Consider the following 16,972-nt stretch of genomic DNA (forward strand, 5'->3'; position numbering starts at 1 on the left):
CCTAATAAGGGGAAGACCACTTTGGATTCCTTACCCGATTGTGTGCCAGCTGTGAAGAAATACATTTTCTCAGTAATTCTCAGATATTCCCTTTCTCCATTAGTACAGTTAAATTCACGTAGCCAAGCCTCTGGTCATCCTCCAACTTAATTGTCCTTCTCACTTCTATGGGAAAGAAACTAACATTTGTCAAGCAACTACTGTAAGTTAGGCAACTTAAAGTTCCAGTTGAATTCTCTCAGCAGCCCAGGTGAAGTAGTGGCATAATTTTCACCATGTGAAACTATGAGAGGTTAAATACTTGGCCAGAATCACAGATATAATAAACAGTTGAGTTGTGATTCACACCCTTTTTACCAGTTCTGCTCACTATGGAAGTAGGAATCACCTTCTCTGCCTACAACTTTGACCATGACAGCCCGTTCCTTAAACTTCCTTCATTTTGTGTTTATACATATGTTAATGATGAAGGAAATTTGGAAAAAGAAGTATTTCTGGCCACTCTTTTTATGAATATATAGTATGTATAAGTAATTGATTATTATACATGTTATACATAAAGCACACTCTCCTGATTCTTTTTACTCCATATTATATTATACTTACCTTTGTCAGTAAAACTATTATAGAAGCCATTTAAGGATGATATTTCATCCTCTGGATGTACTATAAATAACATATCCCCTTATTATTGATTATTTAGCTCATTTTCAGTTTTTGATTGTTCTAAGTAGTGCTACAGTGAAAGTCCTTATGCGTAAAACTTAGTGCACATCTCTTTTCTTAGGATACATTTCTAGAAGTGAAATTATTGAGTCAGTGGGTATGAGCATTTTTAAGGCTCTTGCTGCACATTGCCAAATTGCTTTCCAGAACGTCTGTACCAATTTACACTCATAGCAGCAATGTATGAGAGTGCCTGTCTCCCTGCTCCCTCATCAACTTTGAATGTTATTAAGCTTCAGAAATGGTATTTTGTTATTTTAGTTTATATTTATTTGATTACTAGTGAGATTAAATATTATTCTTATATTTTTATCCATTTGTATTTGTTTGGTGAATCATTTGTTCATTTTTGCCTTATATTTTTTAATTAGTTTTTTTATTTGTTCTAATTTGTTGTACATGACAGGATGCATATATATATTTTGACAGATCATACATAATGGAGTATATTGGAATGTTAGTGTGTTTCCAATTTGTATGAGATGTTTATGTAGCGGATATTGATATACTATTAACTTTTAAGATTCCTTACTATCCTTGGAATTTCCTTTCTGATTTCCTCATTATTTACCTATTTGTTCCTTGTTTTCATACTGATATAAATCTTCTTGCCTTGCCCTTTATTGCTCTCATTCCATTTCTAAACTTTCTTGGTTGATCTCTAAGTTGTACCTTTATCATTCCTTCATAAGCTAATGGGAATGAAGTTGATATTTCTTCATTTTGCCTCCCAGATGTATTTTAGCTTTTAGTCAATTAGAACATTTTTGCTATTGTTTTAGAATGTAAATGAATTATTGATTGCTTAAATGTGTCTGTGAACATTCTAAATTTATCTCGTGGTATAAGCTTTTAGAAATTAGAGGCTTCATTTATGTGTGGATATTCTATAGCCATCCACACAGTGCAGTATCTAGAAAATGCTTAAATATTTTTGAAAATGGAAGAATATTAAGTATATTTATAGAGACGATTATAAAGTGTATAAAATTTCCTGTATCCGTTTAAAAATGTTTGTTTCTCAAGACTCTGGTATTGTAATTTGATTTTTTCTTTTTCTTTTCCTTTGTTCATTAAAAAAGGAAGCAATAGAGGCCTTTAATGCTCCTAATAGTAGCAAATTCATCTTTATGTTGAGTACCAGGGCCGGAGGTCTTGGAATTAACTTGGCAAGTGCTGATGTGGTTATCCTCTATGATTCAGACTGGAATCCACAGGTTGATCTACAAGCTATGGTTAGTATTCTTTAATGAGATCAGGAGTTGTTTTTATTTTTTTGGTGGTACAGGGGATTGATCCCAGGTCCTTGTGCATTCTAGGAAAGCATTCTACTACTAAGGTACATCCCTAGCCCAATGTCAGGAATTTATCATAGCTCAGAATGCTACTGTTACATATATAGGACAAATATTTTATTTATCATTAAAGGGTAATGATTTTGGGGAAGTTTTGTAGATGATAGATTATGCTAGGAAATAAAGTTGCTGTGCTAATTGAAAGAAACAAAAGATATGAAAATAAACACACCCTAAATCCAATTTCAGCATTATGTGTCAGTTTTGTCTTTTATGATGAAACAAAAATGTCAGTTTTTTTTTAGCATTGGGAGGTTGGATTTTAACTTTCATAATAAAACAATTGGAGAGAGAAGGTAAAAAGGAATGAAAGTAATATATTCCAGAAAAGCATGTACTGCTTAAGGACACTATCCAAAAACTATTTCACAATTAAAATTTTTTTCAGGAAGCTATTTTTCTGACCTTTCATAATGATATTAAAGGTAACCTCTTTGATATTTTAGTTTCATTTATTGAAGTAGAGTTACAACTTCTCTCAATGTGATTCACATTTTAAGATTAAGAACCTTAATTTTAGAAGTTAAAAGATGCAAAATTGCTACATATCCAAAATTCTAAGAAGTAATAGGATAATGGGATAATGCTTCTTTTTGGAAAGTAATGGGACGATGCATCTATTTGGAAGCAATGAAGTCATATGCCAGCTAAGTTTAACTTACAAGTCCTTCCTTTTATAATAGAGTCTCACTGAAAAATATTTAACCATCGGGATATCTTAAAATCATTATGCTGAGTCATGATTATCACTACTTTAGCATGATATTGAACTACATGTTTGATATAACTAAGTTGGATTAAACCCCATTAAGTTATGGTATTAGCGAACTAAAAAAACTTAATGGTGATAGCACTTCATTTCCTTGAAAGTGTTAAGAGTATAGCAAGTCTTGCAGGACTTAGTGGTCGGAGTTTAAATTTTTAAATATGTGTAAGTTATTGCATTCTTTTTCAATGTGCTTTATTGAAACATCGTTACTATATTATAGCATTTTCCTATTGAATAAAAGGGCTGTTTTGAATCTTGTTTCTTTGATTTTTTCCCCTCTACTACTCTCCCCTCTCCACCTATTTGCTCTATTAGTTTCTGTGTGTTAGAAACACTCTCCCTCAATGTTTTTATATTACCAGAGGTTGCCACCTTGTCATCTTTGCCAATGATAAACCATAAGACCAATTCTAGACCACTGTATCATAAGGATATTAATATCCCATTAATTTTTATGACCCTTTTACTGCATATTTCTGAATTGCCTTGGTACGCAGAAAGAACTGCTTGATGATGAGATAAAGTCACCACATAACCACCCTAGTTAACTAACTTAGTTTTTCACATATAAAACTTCTAACTAGTGTGGAAGATGTTTGTGTTTAGTGGCTTAAAGTAACTTAGTAACTCAGTCAGGAACTTTTTAACTCCTTCTTGTCCTCATCTTAAAGGTGCTTTGCCTTCTGTTCTCCTGGAAGTTTCCCACTGGTGATATGGTATAATATTTGCACATTTCTGTGTTCCCAGGAGTCTTTAAATTTTCTTAACATTCATCACCCTACTTTCAAAAGTGGCAGATCTAGAGAGATAAGAGCTAATTTTATTTTCAGAATTTTACAGTGTATGATGGTTATACTCTAAATTTTATCCAGAGTGTCCAGTGTCTTATAGTAGGAATCTTTTTATTAGGATCGAGCCCATCGAATTGGTCAGAAGAAGCCAGTTCGTGTATTCCGTCTCATCACTGATAACACTGTTGAAGAAAGGATTGTAGAGAGAGCTGAGATAAAACTGAGACTTGATTCAATTGTTATACAACAAGGTATTTATATGTATAAACTTAATTATGTGATTTTTGCTAAAACACATAGAGTTTTCTTCAAAGGAGATCACTTCTAATAAAGGTTGACCAAAATTTGAAAACTTAGAGAAAAAAGTCAGTTAAAAATGCTAATGGATATCTTCCTAATTGAAACCCTTGTAGTTTATGATTAGAGTGCCAATAGCATGCCTTTTAAAGTACTGGATATTATTTAGCAGATAAAATGTGTAGTTTCTAAAGGTTTTAAAAAGTGTATTAGAGAGTACCTTTCCTTGCAAAACAAAGTTTGGACACAAAAAGTGTCTCTGTCCTTCTGGGTTTTAAATGAACTTTACAGAAAGAAATTCATTGTGAAATAGTATGGTAGAAAAAAAAACTTGTAAGTTATTCATTAAATAAACAACTTTAAAAGTCATGATGTTCTATAAAGCTGCTTAATGTATTGTTTACATAATAGTGACTGATTTTAACTTTCCTTTTTTTGGTACTGGGATTGAGCCCAGGGGTGGTTAACCACTAAACCACTTCCCCAGTCCTTTTTATATTTTATTTAGAGCCAGGTTCTCACTAAGTTGCTTAGGGTCTCACTGAGTTGGTGAGGCTGGCTTTGAACTCATGGTCCTCCTGCCTCAGCAGCCATGACCCCTGGGATTACAGGTGTGTGCCACCATACCCAGTTGATTTTAACTATTATGCAGTGCTTTCTTTGAAATATAACTGATTGAATATAATTTGAATTTTTATTATTAGGAAGACTCATTGATCAACAATCTAACAAGCTGGCAAAAGAAGAAATGTTACAAATGATACGTCATGGAGCCACTCATGTTTTTGCTTCTAAAGAGAGTGAACTAACAGATGAAGACATTACAACTATTCTGGAAAGAGGGGAAAAGAAGGTTAGTTAAGATAGTATCTCATATCTATAATGAATTGCTTTAAAACCAACACATTTCCACACACTTACTGCATTTGCATTGTACTGAACTACATGTTTCAAATAACTCATGTGCTCTATAAGAACTTATAGATTTATTTCTAGGGACAGATTAGGCTTTTAAACAATATTTTCTTATTAAAGACTAAGTGCCAGAGTTTAAAATTAAGTGATCTTATACCTCATACTTATTGAAAAGACTACTTAAAAGCCAAGTACATTTTGTATTTAATAACATGTATAAGGACTCATTTTTTGTGATTAATTAATCTGATACACCATGTTAATTGAAAATCTTTTGTAAATATTGAGTGATATAGTAAAGCATTATTTGTTAAAATATTACACATTTTTTCAGAGTCACAATTTTATGTTTAATGTGTCTTTTTAAAAAATTATGGGTAATTTCAAGTATAAGCAAAAGTTGACAGAATAGTATAATAAGTTTCCATGTATTCACAACTAATTTCCAACATCTGTCAACCAGTCCTGCTGTATTCACATTCCCAATTAATTTTCCTCCTTCTTAGAGTATTTTGAAGTAAATTTCAGATATATCATTTCAGTTATAAATATTTCACTATGTATTTCTGAAACATAGGGACTCTTTAGAAATTTTATTATGTAATTTTCCCACCTGAAAAGCCTCAATAATTTTTTGGGGGGTCAAATAATTTTATTGAGGGGATTGGAGGTTAAGGAGTACTGAAGCACTGAAATGGAGGATGAAATTCCACGTCTTCTGCAAGGCCAGATCTTGCTGTCACCTGAGAAGCCTCAACAATTCTTTATTAATATCAATTATCTAGAAAGTAGTCAAATTTCTAATTATTTAATAAATAGTTTTACTTTTAAAGTTTTCTTTAAAAAAGTCAGTTCACACAAGGCCTATACATTGCCATTAATTGATGTATTATATCTTTTTTAACTTATAGGTTCTCCTCAACTTCTATATTTTTCTTTTCCAGTTTATTTGGTGAAGAAATTGGGTTGTTGCCTTTTGAGTTACTCATACTATGGATTTTGTTGATTCTGTGTCCGTGGTGCTTTTCAACATGTTCATGATTGTTTTAGTCCATTTTGTATTGGACTAAAACCTGAGGCTGGATGCTTTATAAAGAAAAAAAGATTTATTTGGCTCATATATTTGGAAGTCCAAGGCATGGTACTGGCACTGGCTTCTGTGGAGGCAGGAAGCAGCACATGGTAGAAACATGTGAGAAAGAGAGAAGTTACATTGCAAGAGAGAAAACAAGGGAGCAGGCAGAGGAAACTGAACTGGTTTTATAACAATCCACTCTCATAGTAATTATTCTAGTCCCACAAGAGTAAGAGTATACTCCTTTAAGACCTAACTCACACTTAAAAGAAAAGCATTAAGCCCCCTTAAAGACTTAATTGCTATCTCTTAACGGTTCTTCCACCTTAGTACCATTATATTAGGGATCAGACTTTCAGCACATGAACCTTTGGGGGACAAACTGCAAACCTTAGAAACTATGTATCCTATAAATAGGTTAAATTAGTTTTTAGAGGGTTTTGATTTGGGGTCATATCCAACTTTTTGAACAGTCTTGTGTTACTGTGTTTCATATCAGTATGTAAAATGTGTTGCTTTAGTTCAACTTTGCATTTATTTTAGCATTAACTATTTGTCTCATTAAAATTATACAGTAGACACACACTTGTAATCCCAGTTACTTGGGAGGCTGAGGAAAGGATCAAAGTTTGAGACTAACTTGGACAACTTAGTCCCTGCCTCAAAATGGGATTTAAAAAAGGGTTTGGGAATATAGCTCAGTGGTAGATTGCTTATCTAGCATGCATGAGGCCATGACTTCCATCCCCAGTACTGCCAAAAATTTTATACAATGGAAATTATAATGTGACTTCTATATCTTTGGTGATAAAATACTTTAAAGAAAGCCTAAGTGAGAATACTTAGGAAGCACCACTTAAATATTCAAAATACTTGGGACAAGTTAAGTAATAATAATAATAACAATAATAATAATAATATTGTTATTATTATTCTATTATATATTCCCAAATTATTATTATTATTTGTGGTGCTGGGGATGGAACTCAGGGTCTCACACATGCTAGGCAAGTGCTCTACCACTGAGCTATACTTCCAGCCCAGGACAACTCAAATTGATACTCAAATTTTATTCAGCATTGCATTCTTATCTTGTAAATTAATGGACTGGATATTTCATCTCAAAACCTGACTTAAAAAGGTAGAGAATTCACATATTTTCACAAGTAGTATATTGATAATTTCTTTCATTTCAATGTGTTCAATTTTAGACTGCAGAGATGAATGAACGCTTGCAGAAAATGGGAGAGTCTTCTCTAAGAAATTTTAGAATGGATATTGAACAAAGTTTGTACAAATTTGAAGGAGAAGACTATAGAGAAAAACAGAAGGTAACTTTTATTCCCAAACATTAAATCAGCATTTCTCCCCATGATAATTATAAAATAACATGAGCACTTGTCTAGTAAATTACTCTGATATAAAGTTGATGTAGATGAAAAAAATCTCATGCAAGGGCTACCTTTAATATATTTGGTTTAGTTCCTCCTCCTCCTCCTCCTCATAATCATCATTATCATATTTGCTGTAGCCGCTACAGGTTGTGTCCTTTTTCTGAGATGTTTGGAATCAGAGATGTTTCAGATTTTGCAGTTTTTCAAATTTTAGAAAATTTGCCTAAACTTTACAGGTTGAGTACCACTAATCTGAAATGCTCCAAAAACTCCTAAAAAGTTTTGTATTTTATAACATTTTTGGATTTCAGATTTTCAGATTAGTGTGTTCAATCTGTACTACTACTTTTGTTATTGAGAAGTAATACAAGATTGTGGTCAAATTCCCAATTTGGACTGAAATCTCAACTCTCTAAATGAATGACTTTGGATACTCACTTTTCTCATCCATGAAATGCAGGTTAGAATGTGATCATGATTAAGAAATGAGTTAATATTCATAAAGTAGTTAGAACAATGCCTGGGATTTAGTATTAACTATATGAGGAGTAATATTGCCAACATTTTGTTAATTAAATGTTGTGTGTGGTCTATTTTGAAAAATAATGCCTTATTGCATGCAGCATGGATATGAAGGATCTGCTGAAGAAGTGAGGGTTTTGCCTATTTTGTTTGTTTAAACTGAAATTAAGGCTGTAATTTTAAAGCTTTTTATTTGAAACAACTTTAGATTTACAGAATGGTTGTAAGAAAAGTACAGAGTTCACAAGTATTCTTCTTTTAGCTTTTTGTAATGGAAACAATTTATATGTATGTTTTAATTATTGAATCTGGGAAATTAACCCTCATTTTTCCCTTTTTGTCCTTTTCCTATTCCAGGGGATCTAGGATCCCACATTGCAGTTTTTTAAAAAATAGAATTTATTTTAAAGTAGTTGTAGGTTCACAGCAAAATTGAGTGGAAAGTACAAAAAGTTCCACAATACCCTCTGTCTTTCCCACATACACAGACCTCCCCAGATCCATCAACATTCTCACCAGAGATGGTACATGTGTTATAATTATGAACATATATTAACACATCATTATCACCCAAAGTCTGTCATTTAAATAAGGGTTCTCTACTGGTGTGATATATTGTATGGGTTTTGATAAATGCATAGACATATCTACCATTATAAAATAGAGTATTTTCACTGACCTAAAAATTCTATGTGCTCTGCCCATTCTCCTTTGCTTTTTCCCAACCCCTCCCACTGTAACCACTGATCCTTTTTCTGTCTCCATGTTTTTTTTCTTTTCCAGAATATCATGGAGTTATATGTAGCATTTTCAGATTGACTTCTTCCATTTAGTGATATGCATTTAGGTTTCTTCCATGTTTTTTCATGACTTGATAGCTCTTTTCTATTTGGCACTGAGAAATTTTGTCTGGGTATACCACTGTTTATGTATTTGTCCATTTACTTAGTGAAGGATATCTTGGTTTTGGCTGTGAATAAAGCTGCTATAATTATCTATGTGCTGATATTTTGTGGACATAAATTTTCAGTTCTTTTGGGTAAATCCAAAGGAAAATGATTGCTGGATCCTATGGTAAGAGTAGGCTTAGTTTTATAAGAAACTGCAAAACTGTCTTCCAAAAATGGCTATACTATTTTGCATTCCCACCACCAGTGAATAAGCATTCCTGTTCGTTAACATCCTTGCCAGCATGTGATATTGTCAGCGTTTTTGGATTTTCAACATTCTAATGTGTGTAGAGGTTTTTCATTGTCTTTTTAATTTATAATTCCTTGATGACATATTTTAACATATTTTCAAATACTTAATTATCATCTATATATCTTTTTTGGTTTAGGTCTTTGCCCATTTTTAATTTTTTTCTTTTGCCCAATTTTTAGTTGGGTTCTTTTCTTAATTTCGAAGTTTTAGTGTTCTTTGTATATTTTGGATAATGGTCCTTCAATCAGATAAATCTTTTACAAATATTTTCTCCAAGTCTGTGGCTTGTTTCTTATTCTCTTGGGCCACATTGCAATTTTGTTTCTCTGTGTCTTCCTTGTCTACCATAGTTCATCATTTTTTGCTTGTCTTGACAGTTTTGAAGAATATTCATTAGTTATTTTGTAATTTGTTTCTCACTTTGGGTTTGTCTGACATTTTATCATGATTTGACTGAGATTATGCATTTTTGGCAAAAATGCCACAGAAAGGATGCTGTGTTCTCAGGGCATATATGATGTCAGTATATTTTATTATTGGTGATGTTAACCTTCTTCACTTAGTTGAGAATGTCTCCTTAGTTTCTCCCCTATAAAGCTACCATTTTCCATTTTTAATTGATAAATATCTTGTGGGGAATGTTCTGAAACTTTTACCCACTGATTGTGGCATCTATTGTTGGAGTTTGCCTGCAACAGTTATTATTGTGGTGTTTCCCAATGACAATTTTGTATTTCTTTTATTCCATCTGTATTTTGGGCAATTGGAATTTTTCTATAAGGAAGAACTGTCCCTTTCCCCAATTTATTTATGTGTTTACTTATTTATATAAGTATGGACTCATAGATTTTTTTGTGTGTACAGGAAATTGAACCCCAAGGCACTTGACTACCAAGCTACATCCCTAGGCCTTTTTATTTTTTGAGATAGAATCTCACTAACTTGCTGTGGCTAGCCTCAAACTTGCAATCCTCCTACCTCAGCCTCTTGAGTTGCTGGAATTACAAACATCTGGAATTACAAACGTGCTATCACACCTAGTGGACTCATGGATGTTTATTTTTTCAAGTTATAATCCAGTTGTATCATTGTTTATCTTATTTCTCAAATGGGATCATAAAGCTGTTACATTTATAAACTGATAGCTATGAATTTTATTAAAATGAAAAAGCTGCATTCTTAGTTCTTGGAAAAGGAAGTGTGAACCATTTTAGTTTGCATGGCAGTTAGTATGCTGATAATGCTTTGTTGTTGTCATTTGCTTCTGAAAAGCTTTTTGTTTCTTATATTTGTCTGAATGTTATCCCTAATCTTAACTCAGACTGCCTATGTTTTATCCTGCTGAGATGGAGGTGATGGCCTGTTTGCACAGGGTGAAAATTGCCTTCCTAGTATGCTTTTTAGATCTAATTATGTGATAAGCATTTTATTAATTTTGCAATTATTTCTGTGGGCTTATTATAACTAGGAATGCTTTATAAAATGGAAAAATATTAGACTAAATATCATTGGAGCTTTTTACCCACATTTTTTTTATAGTGCTACAGACTGAACCCAGGGTCTCCTACTTGCTAAGCATGCAATCTACCACTGGGCAACATACCTAGTCCCATCCATATTTTTAGAGGAAAATTGGTCTTGGTGAAATACTTGTCTATTTCTAATAAGAGAAGTTTTCCTGTTTCTAATTCTGGTAAAATAATGATGAACAGTTACACAGAAATTTTAATAATTATGTTTTGTATTTTTATAATTGAGTGTCTGACAGTAATAATAATAATGTCCAAAATCAAAAAAATTGAATATTCTGAACTGAGGTTATATTTTATTTCTGTACATTCATATTTTCTAGATAAGCTCTTAAATTATGTTCAAATTGTCCTTTGAAGAGAATTGAGAATCTGAAGGAATATTGTTTATAATCATGGAAATTATATGTTGAGGTCAATTTTCATATATGATTTATAGAACCAGTTTCATTATTTTATTATCACATTTAGTAAATTAAGTAGGATGACTTACATTAATCCTCAAGAAATTTACGTGAACAAGTTAGTATTAATGTATTCTTTTCTAAAACTAACAGTAAGATTTATTCTGTTTTTGAAAGTTCAGGAATTAGCCTTTAATGCTTATTTCAAATTTGAATACCAAGACCTTCAAACAAGTATTGGTTAAATGGCCAAATACATTAATTTTAGAAAGTTAAACTGTTACTAATTTATTTTCACTTTAATCAAGAAAGATAAAATATTGGTTATTTATAAAATTTTTTAAAAATTATAATCACTTCACAACTGGGGATGAACAGCAAAATTCATTTCAGTATATTGGGTATTTCTTTTTTAAAAAAATACTTGGTGTTGTGGATGGATTCCAGGGCCTTACACATGATGGGCATGTGCTCTACCACTGAGCTACACCCAAGCCCTAGCTGTGAATATTTCTCATTTTACTGAAATATCACATTGTAAGGTCCACATCTCATAGTCCTTTATAGTTAGAACAGACCTTAAAGGTCATTTACTCTAACCTTTCTTGTAATTATGAAATTCTCCTTATAGTATCTAGGACAGATATCCAACTCTGAACACTGTAGTATTGGGAATTTTAACCCTCTTAGGATAGTTCCTTTTACTGTTTTGTATTTGCTGTTTCAGCTGAGATGATGAAAGAGATTATTTTATTCAACAGTGATTTTGGGGCAATTCCGTAGGTATTTAATCATGGTTATTCAATTATTTTGAGTAGCAGTCTATATCCTTGTAACTTTCCAAATTGGTTTTAATCTTATGAACCAACGAAGAACTGTGTTCTTTTCACTTTTCCATATGTGAATGCCATTATTATGCCTGACTTTAGTCTTTACTTTTCCAGACACTGGGAGTTTGTAGATCTCAAATCATCCTGGTCATCTTAGTTTATCATCCACTCCTAAAACATAATGCCACGGTTGGAATTCAACCCTTAGATAAGATCAGGGTGGGGCCAGTAATGGCCTACTTTATGTAAAGTCACTAGGCTAGGCACTGTGAAATCAAGAAAAACATATTAATTAGAAAATCATTCCCCAGAATCCAGAACTTCGTATTGTCAGTGTTGTGTATTGGCTACTAAAATGTATTTTCTAGCTGATGATGGGGTAGAATTTTATAATATTAGCAAATTATCATTCACACTACTTTGGAAGTTTGATAATACCTCACATTTAACTCTTGGTTATTTACCTAATGCTATCATATATTTGGTCACATTTTTGGTGCTGGGGAGGGAACCCAGGACATTGCATATACTAAGGATGCACTCTACTATTGAGCTACACCCCCAGTCCCTATATGATCACACTTAATCTTCAAGGTAGGTATTATTTTTCTTATTTTAAAGACAGAGAAAATAATTTCCCCAGTGCTGTACAGCAGGTAAAGTAGTAGAATTTAGATTCAAATCTATGTCTTTCTGATTCTGTTGACTTTTCCAACTCTAACAAAATTATTTTTCTAGGAGGTCTTATTTTAGTATTTCTCTTGATTTGAAGGGGAATATATGTTTGTCATGTTGATATGACTTATTTATCCCTCTCATCTATTTTCTAATTCATATATTAACATAGTTACCAGAATCAAAATTACTCCTATGTTAGTTACTAGATATTTATTCAAAGCAACATAAAATACTCAGCAGATTTTGCACATTATTCTCAATCACTAAGGAAGAACTAATTTTTGAACTACTTAAAAAAAGAGAAGAGAATCATCTTTGAACCTAAACTTGGTGTACAGTACAAGGTCAAGATTGTGGAACTTTGAACCTGTAGTTGTGATTTATAAAGCAAGTTTTGGGTTTTTCTCTTTTGGTTTTCTCATGCTTTTATAACCGTAATGTACTTGATGGTGATTAAGAGTTTGGATGATTAAACTCCTGTTCTTGCTTCTTGTGTATAGCTTGGTATGGTGGAATGGATTGAACCTCCTAAACGAGAACGCAAAGCAAACTACGCAGTGGATGCCTACTTTAGAGAGGCTTTGCGTGTCAGTGAGCCAAAGATTCCAAAGGTAAAACAGAACAAGGCCAGTTTTTATGTCCTGTTGTGGAGTTCTATCATAACATGGTCTGTGATTCAGATTTACTTGTATTATTGCCAAATCATAGTCCTTATAATATAGCAATACAAAAAGTTCTTGATAGTCCAGTCATATAAATGGAGTCCATTGTATTTATTTCCCCATGTATGAAAAACAGTAAAAGATAATATGTTCAGTTCATATAATTCATGAAAACAAATGTATAGGTAATTCATTCTCCTCTTACAGGCTCCACGGCCTCCAAAACAGCCAAATGTTCAGGATTTTCAGTTTTTCCCACCTCATTTATTTGAGCTTTTGGAAAAGGAAATTCTTTATTACCGGAAGACAGTAGGTTATAAGGTAAGTTTTTAATGTTTTAGATTAGTGTAATACGATTTTTAAAACAAGTTTTTTAGTTGTAGATGGACAAAATACCTTTATCTAAAGATCAAACCCAGTGCCTCACATGTGGTAGGCAAGCACTCTACCACTGAGCCTCAACCCAGTCCTAGATTAGTGTATAATAATCTTTTAAGATACTGTAATCTATTAAGCTAGACTAGATGTTGCATTTTAATGTGAGAGAATAGAAGAGTAAATAAAAAGAGTGTTTTTAAAACAAAGAGGAGAATTGAGTAGAAGTAAAGCATGAAACTATGAATCATGTAAGAAGGATCATCACTAAAAGGGATTAATGGAGAATTATCCAATATTTCAAAATAGAAATACATGTAATAACATTATTTTTAATAATGCTAGCATTTGAATGGTCAAATAATATGAAATAATACGTAGAAAGAATAAGATATGTGTTCAACTAGATATGAATGTTAATATATGATAGGAAATTTTTCATCATTTTCCTTAATAGTATCAAGAAATAGTATTTTTGTGCTTACTGCTCATAGGTTGATGAAAATCCCATTGGTAGTTGGTAGATTGTGGTTGCCTTAGGTGTTAAAATTTGATAAACATAATAATGAATTACACAATTTTAAAGTGTTTTTTTAGAGTTCAAAATTCTTATTTGTATAGGTAGTAAATAGGAAGTGATTTTTAGTGAGTGCAATTTAATGTTTGTCATACTACAACATACTTGAGAGAGAAAACATAGAAAGTTATTTCTGTATTTTGAAATTGACATCCTAATGAATGGAGGGACAATGGAAGGTATAAACGTCACTAATATAAAGTTGTAGAAATATTAACACTTATAATTTTATGACGTTTTCTGCTTTATGAATTGGAAGTTGTATTTTAAAATTTATTTTGTGAAACTTTATCACAATTGAAACTACAATCAGTTATTTTGCTTTTTAGCTGGAATGTGCCTACAGAAGCTTCATGTATATAAAATACTTACTTTGTTTATATTTTGGAAGTTGAGTGGGTCTCTAGAGTGTTTCTATTATTTGTCCAGAGTGAGAACTTCAATCTTTGAATGAGAACAAATAAAAAAGGTCTTTCTTGATATGTATGTATTGTGATTTTAAAAATATACAAGTAAGATTGAAAAGTTTAAGGGGACTAAAAGTGGTTAGTTATGATCTCGTGATCAAATTTGAATCTATTTATACTAACAGTACTGGAAAAAAAAAATCCTCCTTTAGGAAATTCTAGAAGAATAAATTAAAATATGGTTTAACATTGAGACAGGCCTAAGACTAGTTTCAAAGAAACTGAAAACAGTGATATACCAAGAGAAACAGGCATGTCAAAAATTCAAAATGCACAATAAATTAATAATAATAATAATTAGTAATAAAGTAGCTAATTTCATGAGAAACAAATATACATCTAAGGTTTAAATAATTTTAGGTTTAGAACATTATTTTCTATTACTTTTATTGTTATTAGCGAGACTTGAAATGTTAGACTTCAGTTAGAAATAAGCTAAATATTCGTGTACTTTTTAAATAATTTGCACAGTGCTTTAAAACATACTTCATTTGATTCCTAACAACCTCATAAAGTAGGTATTATCATCTTTATATGATAGATATAGAAAGTGAAGTTCAGAGAGATTAAAATACGTCGTTCAATGTCACATAGCTAACAAGGTTGTCATGCGTGCTGGTCTCATATCCAGTTCTCAGTATTCAAATGCTGTGCTCTTTCCACTCAGACATTCTGGGTTATTTCTGCATGTGATATAACCCTGCATCTTTCTGCAGCCCTAAATAAGGATTGTGTTTATAGTGGTGTGACTTGTCATTTGGGAGGTGGGCCAAGTAGTAGTCAAGTAACAGCAATAAAAACTTTATCTCTGATGATAGAGCTGTTTATGCCTCTTTGGAGATATTGAAATTTTGTTCCCTGTGGTAATTACAGTACCCACCATTTTCTGGCCACAGATCTGGTTTGAATGCAAACAGTGCCTTTCATTACAGGCAGTTTGTGGTTAGGGGTCAGGTCTTAGAATGACTTTTTGGGTGGTGGCCAGCTGGAAGAAGATGGAGGAGAAAGGAAACCTCAGAAGATGGGGACTGAAGGGAGAGCTGCAAAGGGTGATATAAAGGAGGAGGGAGAAGAAGAAGGTGTAAGATGAGACAAAAGGGATAAGTGGGAGAAGGAAGGTAGCCTGTTTCCTCTTCCTCACCTTTCAGAAAGAAGTGTCAGGAGGAGAATGAGTGAAAGGAGGACTGTTGCCACTTACTACTTATTTATTGAGCACTACTCTGTGCCATGTGCTGTGCCAGTTACTTGGGATAAAACAATAAGACAAGGTTCTTCACCTCACAGAATTTACATGCCAATGACAGAGACAGATATACACAAATACTTCAGAGTAATGATGTTATTACTTGTGTGGTCTGGTACCTTAACCAAGGGTGCTGCTAGGGAGTCTTAACAAGGGTGTCTAATGTGGACTGGGAGATCAGGGCAGTGCTCCTTGAGGAAGTGTCATTTAAGTTGAAGTCGGAGATGTGAATGAGCATGTGAAGGGTGGGAGAGAAAATCTCAGACAGAGACAACTCCTGTGCCAATATGTTGAGGTTCAAAGGAGAAGGTCATTATCCTGGAAATGCAAGAGGACCCGTGTTGCTAGGGCTGGCAAGAAGGAGAGTGAGTGGGGAAGAACTGATGAGGAGGTAGAGTCTGATCACATGGAGCTTTATAGGTCATATAATAAGATTGAACTTTAGCTTTAGAGCCAAGGCAAACTGTTGCGATGTTTTTAAGGCAGGGAGGTGGGTGGGAGGTAAAAATGACAATAATAGCAGATACTTTTATTTGGGTTTTACTTGTGTTACATATTGTTTCAAATTCTTTATAAATATTAGCTCTTTTATCCTCAAACAGCCCTGGAACCACATCCTTTTTTTTAACCAATGAGGAAACTGAGGCATAGACTGATTGAATAATTTGCTCAAGGTTATATAGTTTATAAGTAGTAAAGTATGATCAGATTTTCATTTTTAAAAGATCACTATGGCTGCAATGCAGAGAATGGCAGGTTTATTTAGGGAAGCTAGCCAGGGGGCTCTTGAAATATCAAAATGAGAGAAGATAATGACAGTTTGAACTTGGTGGTGGCAGTGGCAATGGTAGCAGGGGAACTGGAATGCTACTAACTCTGCTCCTAGCCTTGTGCTCTCTTCAGCCTCATCCTAGATGACTATCCGTTGTCTTAAGTCTTGCCATGATCCCTCATATGCATGTTTAGCTGAGGATTTATAAGACAAAAATATGTTCTAGATATTGGTCCTTTCCGAACCTTGTCTCTTCTGCTCTTTACCAGGAACTATGGACCTGAGATAAAGTGTATTCTTCAGTTGAGTGGGTTTCATGTTTGAGTTCAGAGTATAGACAGATCAGCAGGGGATAATCTTCTGCAGAAGCTTCAAGGATGATGGGATA

General features: G+C 33.0%; 1 protein-coding gene across 5 annotated transcripts in view; it reads left to right on the forward strand.

Moving 5' to 3' along the window:
• Positions 1-16,972, forward strand: part of SMARCA1 (SNF2 related chromatin remodeling ATPase 1) — a 72,188-nt gene that overhangs the window by 27,105 nt on the left and 28,111 nt on the right. For all 5 annotated transcript variants that reach the window (XM_079123352.1, XM_079123353.1, XM_079123354.1 and 2 more), the window contains 6 exons: positions 1,809-1,961; positions 3,760-3,892; positions 4,643-4,791; positions 7,140-7,259; positions 12,989-13,099; positions 13,358-13,471. In XM_079123352.1, coding sequence (XP_078979478.1) covers positions 1,809-1,961; positions 3,760-3,892; positions 4,643-4,791; positions 7,140-7,259; positions 12,989-13,099; positions 13,358-13,471 — 780 coding nt within the window. The remainder of the gene's footprint in view (positions 1-1,808; positions 1,962-3,759; positions 3,893-4,642; positions 4,792-7,139; positions 7,260-12,988; positions 13,100-13,357; positions 13,472-16,972) is intronic.

The sequence above is a fragment of the Sciurus vulgaris genome (genome assembly GCF_902686455.1).
Source record: "Sciurus vulgaris genome assembly, chromosome: X".
Lineage (NCBI taxonomy): Eukaryota > Metazoa > Chordata > Mammalia > Rodentia > Sciuridae > Sciurus > Sciurus vulgaris.